Source organism: Clupea harengus, chromosome 15 (genome assembly GCF_900700415.2).
Source record: "Clupea harengus chromosome 15, Ch_v2.0.2, whole genome shotgun sequence".
In the NCBI taxonomy this organism is placed as follows: Eukaryota; Metazoa; Chordata; class Actinopteri; order Clupeiformes; family Clupeidae; genus Clupea; species Clupea harengus.
Genome location: NC_045166.1, coordinates 19,985,904 through 19,995,341, shown reverse-complemented (window position 1 = coordinate 19,995,341; position 9,438 = coordinate 19,985,904). Strand labels below are relative to the sequence as shown.

At 46.5% G+C, this 9,438-nt stretch overlaps 1 protein-coding gene across 1 annotated transcript in view; it reads left to right on the top strand.

The window, feature by feature from the left end:
* The first annotated feature begins 868 nt into the window (after positions 1 to 868).
* foxo3b (forkhead box O3b) overlaps positions 869 to 9,438 on the top strand; it is a 44,018-nt gene continuing 35,448 nt past the window's right edge. Inside the window, exons 1-2 of the mRNA XM_012832062.3 lie at positions 869 to 1,547; positions 1,691 to 2,438. Of these exons, the coding sequence (XP_012687516.2) occupies positions 1,881 to 2,438 (558 nt within the window). The 5' untranslated portion in view covers positions 869 to 1,547; positions 1,691 to 1,880. The remainder of the gene's footprint in view (positions 1,548 to 1,690; positions 2,439 to 9,438) is intronic.

Sequence of the window (9,438 nt, the reverse complement as noted above, 5' to 3'; positions counted from 1 at the left end):
GAGTAAACACATTCCTTTACATCGCATTAGGCAATACATTACAGGGCACATTCAAGGTATCGTGTCCGCACCTTGAAGAATCATCTTCCAGCGAACAAAGACCTAAAGATGTTTTGGTACAGTGCGAGAAGCAGGGTGGGGGTGGAGCAGCATCCCACAAAGGATAGAGGGAGAGCGGGGAGATGGGTATAGAGAGAGAGAGAGGGAGACGACGAGAAGACGTAGGATTTCTCCAAGATTTCTGAGAGTGAGCGGAATGACGTCATGTGTTTGAGGGAAGTCTCATTTGCATGAAGGGGCGTGGCTAGTGTACATTAAGTGACAGCCTCCAACCGCTTTTAAGGGGCCAGCGCGTGGCAATTTTCTGCATAGAAGAGAATGCCTTCACAGCCTCTTAATCGCAGTCAGACAGACAGGCTACCTAAAACCTCTATAAAATGACTGGACCCATTGAAAGAGAAAGCATGTCTATTAATCCAGAGATACTCTCTGTATTTTGTCCATGCCTACTCATTTTGCAGATAGTTAGCTAATCTGATATGTTTCATATTTTGTCTGAAAGTAAGTTTGTCAATAATAGTCATTACCCAGCCATTTGCTCAACAGCCTTGAACAGAATATGTTCTACTGGAACAGATTTTACTTGGGTAGGTATGGTTTATATGGTTTCAACTTTTCTCAAAATAGTGTGTTAATGATAATACAAATACATGACAATACATACAAGTTAACCTATGAAAAATTCATAACACAGTTTGCTGAATGATGAGCACTGCAAACAGATGAGAAGCAGTACATGCCCGTCCAAGTCCAGTGTGTCCCAGCGGCTTGTCTAGACATGCCTGGGCAGCTCAGTCTGGTTTATGTTGTAATGTCCCTTTAAAAGGCGATCCCTGTCACGGAATCCAGGGGGCAGGTCTATCGAGCGGGGTTAGGCTGCGTCTCTCGTTTCTGTCTCTGTATCAGTGCAGTAAGTTTGTGCTTGTTGAACGCTGACAGGAGAACGGAATGTGTAGTAGTGGTTTAAGCTCCTATTCGAGGTAGTAGGACGCGTCTGGATAGACTTTTCTTGGGTGATATTTTCTTTTTTTTCCAACCGACGATTGGGATGCGCTATTTTACAGCTACTTGAATTAGGGGTAAGACCTTTAACTCTCCCGTTTCGCACGTTAGCATACTATCTTTTTAAAAGCGACACAGTGACAGTAGGGTGCAATGGGCTATCGCGAATAAAATAGCTTGAGAGGGTCGAGGAGGAAGGTACGGTTGAAGTGACAAGCGACTTTTGAGCGAGAACTGAAGATTTCTGCCAGTTTACGGAATCAGACACGGCTTTCAGGTCTACCCCCCCACCCCCTTTCCGTGGGACTGCGATTTTGACAGCTGGATATTGATTGCGCTACGGGGATGCATTTCTTGCCTGACGCCAGATCACTTTCTTCGCGACAGCACAGGAGCTGTCGGTTATAGTTGCAGGTTATTAGAATCAGTGCGGCACAATTGATCGCGGAGGACAGCCGTGAAACCAAGGTGGTCGAGATTGAATGGTGTGTAGACATTTAACAGAAGCAACGTAAACACTTATGTTCATTGTCCTTCTAGTGGCCGTTGTGTTTCTTATCCACAAGTTGAGAAGTAATGTTTTTTAAACTAACATTTTTACCTGTGCGTTTTCATGTTTTGAATGCAGGGGAGAGTGTTGAATCAACGTTTTGCGTTGACTGAAGGCTACAAACGTTGAGGAGCGCGACACTGCAGTGTTGTACAGTGGAAGACGCGCGTATTGATGGAATGCGACTGTAACAGTCCAGCTCCAGCTATTTCCTGACTCAATCACAAAACAGACAAGGCAACGAGTGGGACAAACACAGGTCAAGGCGATGGCGGACACGACAGCTCCGGACTCGATTCCGACGCTGGACGTCGTTATCGACCCGGATTTCGAGCCCCAGAAGCGGCCAAGATCATGTACCTGGCCCCTGCCGGAGTCCATCGCGACCAAACCGGAGGCGACGGACACAGACATTATTCCGGAGGAAGAGGATGACGAAGAGGACATCGCGATGACCATCAACACCAATGGCTCTAGTATGGTCGGAGAGGACCAGGGCAGCCCGGGTCTGGTGACCGACGGACTGCACACAACGGCCTCTCAGGAAAGTGAAGGTTCTCCACTCCCGTCGCTTTCATCAGGCGGAGAGGGCAGTGGCAAATCCACCGGATTAGTGAGCGCTCCGGGCAGCCAACAGCAGACGCCGAGGAAGTCGTCTTCTCGCCGAAATGCGTGGGGCAATCTGTCATATGCGGACCTCATCACTAAAGCCATAGAGAGCGTCCCAGACAAGAGACTCACCTTGTCTCAAATCTACGACTGGATGGTGCGAAGTGTACCCTACTTCAAAGACAAGGGAGACAGCAACAGCTCCGCTGGGTGGAAGGTAAGAGTGACAAAGAGTGTGTGTGTGTGTGTGTGTGAAAAGAGAGTGGGAATGGGCGCACGCTGCCTTGTTTGTGTACCCCGCTACCTCGTCATCCCAACAAAACAATAACAATAACAGAGCCCATGTGGCGAGGTAAGGCGAGCGCTCTCGGGGTGAAATAATGTAAAGCTCAGGAACGCGCTCACGAGACGCAGCAGCATGCCAATAACACACACATGAGTTACACGTGAGTAAAACCCGCTTACAGATAGCTCATTTTTACGACGGTCTGTTCGGAATGACATAACCAAATTGAAACTGAATAGTCAATGCGCCACGTTATTGACGCTCCTGTGGGAGATAGGAAGGATAGACGATATTTCAGACAGTCTTTTCTCATAGGCATTTAAAAAAAGGCCGCCAGTGAACTAAAGAAACACCTGTGCCTTGTCTTTTGGCCGTTTGATCACGGCAGTGGTCAGATGGTCATCAATGTCGTGGTCGCTCGAGAAGCATCCAGTCAACGTGCCAGCATCTGCAGTTGGCCGCGGCCCACATCCAAATACTTGGGCCGGACACACGGACACTCCAAACTTCTGTTACGTAAAAGCTGGCCGGGGTTGCCTCCCTCTCCCCGACCAAGCTTAGCGTTTGATCCTCGGGTTTGAACGGAGGTCTGAGGGGGTGGAATTGCATAACGAATTCGGCCTGGAATGCTGCGAGGTTCTCGTTAACAGTCTTGCAGCAGGCGCGCAGACTGCCTTCAAAGGGAATGTCACGGCTGCGAAGCTGCGGTCGCGGAAGACATATGGGCTCTGTGCTCGTGGACACGCGTGCGGGGTGGGGCACGAGGAAAGGGCGAAGGTTAAGGAGTGAAAGAGGCTGCAGCATAGGTTACGCCAGCACAGCAGGTTTGCCTGTGTGTGTGTGCGTGTGTGTGTGTGTGTGTGTGAGTGAGTGTGACAGAACGAATAAGGGAGAGAGGGGGACAGAATGAAACGGTCATAATTTATCATGAGGCATAGTTGGCCCAGTGGAGGCGGTGAAGTTCTCTCACAGTAGGGGGAGTTTGAAGCTCCTCCCCCTAACCGCGTGTCATTGGCCCTGATTGCTGCACTGGTGTGTGTGTGTGTTGTCTATGTGTGTGTTTTGGTTTCTCTAAGAAACACATGCAAACGGGACTGTGGGTTGGCTTTGGTCAGCTGCCAATGTTGGATATGAATGTCCCTGTGCCAGTCATACTAAGCAGTCGTCTGTTATGGCTTCACTGTCCAGCAGTCTCTATATACCAGTGGTTCCCACACTATTCATGGCAGACCTTCTTTGACAATGACAAAAACATTGCACCCCCACCCCTCCCAACACCACAGTGCAAGGATTGAGATGCTCATATAGCCTATTACGGTTTTGAATCAAACAAACAAACAAACAGACAGATGTCCATCAGCGGTTGCATATCTTTTTCTTAACCTTGTTTCTACATTTGAATAGCTAAACATTTGCATCAATCAATTGCATTTCATAAATCAGTTAAACCTAAATATTTGATCAGTTAAACATTTATTTTATTTTATTTGTTTAGCGCTTGTTTTAAAAAGTATCAAATCTGGCTGGATCAAATAATTGGTGCTTGGATATGTATGATCGGTTCATGTCTGGCGCATGTCTGATGTATTAATAATTAGGCTAGCTATCCATTCGAACATAAAGGCGAAACGGTAGACCCCATATCATAAATGTAAAAAGTAGGCTATCACCAAATAGATTCGTTTCAGGCTTACCTAATTAATACTTATTTTGACCAATAGTTGCTTGCTTAGGGCCCCACTTGCTGTGGCCCCTGGGGGCCCCACTGCTGTTGCAAACCTTCAGGGTCATCTGCCCCCGCAAACCTGGTCCTGTTCACCCCTGTCTGAAGTCCTGACTCCATAGCTCCAGTCTGAAGGATTTCCACATTGCTGTACTTGGGTGGACATGGATGGATGCCTTTCTGCTGGTGGTTGTGAAGTGACTGGAGCAGGACTTAAGCTAGTTCTCTGCTCACCCTGACCGAGGAGTTGAGAGCTAGAGGGGAGAGAAAGAACGGAAAGAAGTAAGAAAGAAGGAAAAGAAGAGGGGTAGGAGAGAGAGGGGTGGAAAGAGAGAGTGGTAGAGGGGAAAAAGTGCGAAGTAGAGGGAAGAGAGAGAGAAGTTAAGGCGAGAGTGAGAGAGTGAGAGAAAGCCGGGCTGAGAATAGAGAGGTTGGCAGTTGACACGTAGGTAAAGCTGGTCTGGCCAAGATCCAGTGAACTTTGTCCTCCGTGTTACTTAACTTACCTCACTTGGCCTCCCGTGCTCTCTGTCTGTGCCCCCCCCCCCCCCCCACACACACACTTATGCTTTCTCTCCGTCTGGATTACTCTCTCTTTATCTACTCTCTCTATTTCTGTCTCTCACACACTCACTCTGTGTCTCTCTTTGTTACTCTTTCAGCCCCCCTCTATATCATGCAGCACAACTTGTATTCCTGTTCAGGAAAGGACAGGGAGGTTCAACGCACGCACACACACACACACACACACACACACACACACACACACACACACACACACACACACACACACACACAGACACACACACACACACACACACACACACACACACACACAGACACACACGCACACACACACACACACACACACACACACACACACACACACACACACACACACACACACACACACACACACACACAGACAGGGTGATCAATCTACAGACTTAACTGTCTCTCCAGAGACATTCTTACCTTCAGGCACGTTTTTCATGTATTTGTCTTAATCCAGCTGTCCTTCCCTTCTTCGAAACACACACACACGCACACACAAATATTCAAATGCAAATGCATGCAGTTGCACATACCCACACATGCTCTCACACACACAAGCAGGACAACAGAAACACACACACATACACACAGATAAAGGTAGAGAGAGAAAGATAGTGAGCAAGATTATCTTTTTAATTGCTTTTTTCATGTGAAAAGTGAATGTATTTCTGTGTACACGTGGGTTAATGGCAGCAGCGTTACAGGCAGACCATTACTCTTTTATTGGCTGTAATTGTGAAGGACAGAAGCAGTGGCCAGATAAAGGACAGACCCTGGCTTTGTCACCGACACATTTATCAGAGAGAGGGTGTGTTTTTACAACCCAGATGGATGGGACTGCAGTCCCTCCCCACCAGCAGATGGAGGTTCACTGCATTTCAGTTAATCCGTGTATGACATACACAGCAAAGGCTAAAATCAAGATAGGTCTGCTACACAACCCCCCCCCCCCCCCCCCTTCAAACACGCACACACACACGTTTGTTTACATGCTATATGTGTGAATACTCACACACACATACACACTTAACTAACACAAGCTGCATGTGCACACAAACGCACACACACACACACACACACACACACACACACTGATGACCTCAATAATAGGAGATAGTATAATTAGGGCAGTACAGGTGGTGGTGGTGGTGGTGTGGGGGAGGGGTATTCCCAGCGACCTCAGGCAAAATAAGGTCAACACTGAACACTCCCATGGCAATCACACACACACATACTGCTGACCTTTCTAGCCCCTTTCACATACGAAACACGTTAATGTATCAGGTAAAAACAACACAGGATAAAGTAACGGGTGTTGTGTATTCCCACTTGACTGTTAACTGAATACTATGGGGCACGAACCTCCATGAGAGTTGTAAAACATGCAAGGTCTTCACATTGACATTAACAATCCTAAGAGAAATAAAAGGACATTAATTGGGAAAGAGCTTACTCTTATAGTAGTAAAGGAAAGCTTTAACCCCCCCCCCCCCCCCCCCTTTCTCCATGATAGGAATCTTGTGTTTTGCATTCACAATGGAGGCGTGATAGAAGATAACTGGTAATGTAACTAGGTCGACAGGGGATAGATTAACGGTTTGACTTTACCATTCCAGTTAATGAGGTGCTTCCATTCCCACGCGACACCATAACAGCATCATGGCGGTAAATAGAAAGAAAGAAAAGGAGTGTGTGGGTTAACAAGTTCAACCCTTAAAAGGAGTGTGTAAGATAGTGATCTGAGCCCAGAGGCTGAACACCCCATTTAGAAAGGCACACTGAGTACCTCCACACCTCACAGCATAACAGACCGCCGCGCTACCACTTCACCTTGGGGGGGGGGGGGGGGGGGGGGGGGGGGCAATAGGGACTTGCCGTACAGAATACAGAACAGGAGACGTGCCCAGTACCCAGGTGCACCTTGGGTAGCAAACTCATGGCCTTCATGGTAGTGGTGGCACCTTGAGCTACAGGATCACAAAGAAAAAGTGTGTGAGACAGAGGGAGAAGAAAGAGAAAGAAAGAGAAAGAGAGGGGCAAGGACAGAAAACGAGTGAGAAGAAGAGAGAGATGGACTGTGTTTGACTGAAAGAGACAGTGTGAGGGGAGCAAGGGAGAGAAACAGGGGTTTGACCGACAGAAAGATGGAGGGGGAGAGGACAAATTTCCCCTCGTGATAAAACAGACACGTCCGGCTACTGGGGGTTTATTGGGAGGAAGGAACCGTGGCTCCAGTTGCCACGGAGACCAGCCCTACCTCTGTTCCCGAGGCTGAGAGGGGTGTTTATATGATGTCATGAACAGCCTCAGTGATGTCATCAATGATTCCCTTTGTCCTTTACTCTGTGGTGTGTTTGTGCGTGTGTGCATGTGTGTGTGTGTGTGTGTGTGTATCCATCTGTTATTGATAATATGCCATTTACAGCTTAAAGCCTTTAAGGAGTGAAGTGACATTTTCAGTCCATACCATTTGATGCATTTGACATCTTTGTATCTGCATCTGTGTGTGTGTGTCTATGTCCATGTGTGTGTTTTTACATCATCAGAGGGTTTGTGTGAAGGCTGTGTGTAAGTGTGTGTGTAAATGTGTATATTGTTGTTTGCACAAATACCCTTTTAATTTATACTGTGATGGGGAAGGATAGAATGTGTGCGTGTGCGTGTGTGTGTGCGTGTGCGTGTGCGTGTGCGTGCGTGCGTGCGTGCGTGCGTGTGTGTGTGTGTGTGTGTGTGTCTATTTCTTCAGACAGTTCCACTGTCTGTCTGTGTTATTCCGCTTCCACCATATAACTCAGCACTCTCAATTATTAACCACATGCAGGATTAATGCAGATTTGTGTTCAATTTTTTAAAGCCTGCTCTTGGCGGAACACACACACAACCACACACACACACACTCTCTCTCACACTCGCAGTTCTTTCATTATGCCCCTTTAGCTGTCTCTGAAAAGTGCCAAAGTTTGCAGAAACGAGGTACTCCCACTCCCACACAGACACACACACTCACGCACACACACACCCAGACAGACACACACACACACACACACACCCACACAGACACACACTCTCACGCACACACACAAAGTATCAGGAGACAATGAGAGATTGAATACTCCTTCCCACTCTCTCCCACTTTTCACCACTCTCTCTCTCTTTTCTTTGTTCTCCATCCTTTCTTTTTTTCTCTCTGCATCCATCCTTTTTTTCCTGTCTACATCCTTTCCACAACCTTTCTCTCTCTCTCTCTCTCTCTCTCTCTTTCTGCTCGGTCTCTGTGTCTCTTTATCTATCGTTTCTCCCTGTTTCTCTATCTGTCCTTGCTGGTCACTGAACATTCTTTCCTCCAAGACTTTGCGTCTAAGTGTGTTTTTATTTCATGAATGAAGTGCTGTAGTAGATATGCAGTAATATCAAATCAAATCAAATCAAACTTTATTTGTACGGCGCATTTCATACAAGGAAGTAACACAATGCGCCTCACAGTAGGAAAGAAAAGGGGGGGGGTTACACTTGTATAAAACACACAGATTTTCAAGAGATAAATGAATAAAATAAAATAAACGTACTAACCGCACTGCCACCGTAAAGGACTACTCAGCACGGTCATCGTCAAACTAAGCTGCTGGGGGGGGGGGGGGGGGGGGGGTTACAAACACTTGTAAAGAGACACAGATAAGTAAATAAATAAATAAATGTTACATTAATGTTAAATAAATACATTTTACAAGTTACAAAACACTTATAAAAAGACACAGATTTTGCCAGAGATAAATGAACAGGAAATTACGTACTAACCGCACTGGCACCATAAAGGACTGCTCAGCACAGTTATCGTCAAACTAAGAGACAGCTGCTGGGGGGGGGGGGGGGGTACAAATACTTGAAAAGAGACAGAAATAAGTAAATAAATAAATGTTCCATAAATGTTAAATACATTTTACAGTGAGTGATAAGCGAGATCAAAGAGGTATGTCTTAAGTGCATGTTTAAAGGTTTCAACCGTTTCGGCCATTCTTAGGTATTCTGGCAGAGTGTTCCAAAGGTTGGGGGCATAGAAACTAAAAGCTGCTTCCCCATGTCTCTTTGTCCTGGCTTTTGGAACTGTTAGAAGTTCAGTGCCGGAGGACCTCAGGGATCTACTGGGTGTGTACCTTGAGAGCATGTCTGTTATATATTCAGGTGCATGACTATGGAGTGATTTATAGACTAGTAGGAGAACCTTGAAATCTATTCTAAAACTAACAGGTAATATGTAACAACTAATATGTTTTTGTACAAGTACTGAGTATTCTAGTTGTACCTGTGCATAAGAGCAATACTAAACATTCTGTTTTTCAGGATACACAACAATCAATGGTAATGTCACAGATTGTGGTGGAACACAAATACATGCACAATGCGTGCATACACACACACACATACGCACACACATGCACACACACACACACACACGTTCACACACACACACACGTTCGCACACACACACACAAACATATGTGCACGCACACACACACACACACACACACACACACACACACATACGTGAGCGCACACACACATACATGCTCACACGCACACACACACACGCACACGCACACGCACACGCACACGCACACACACACACACAGAGACACAGATAGGGTCTTTAGGAAT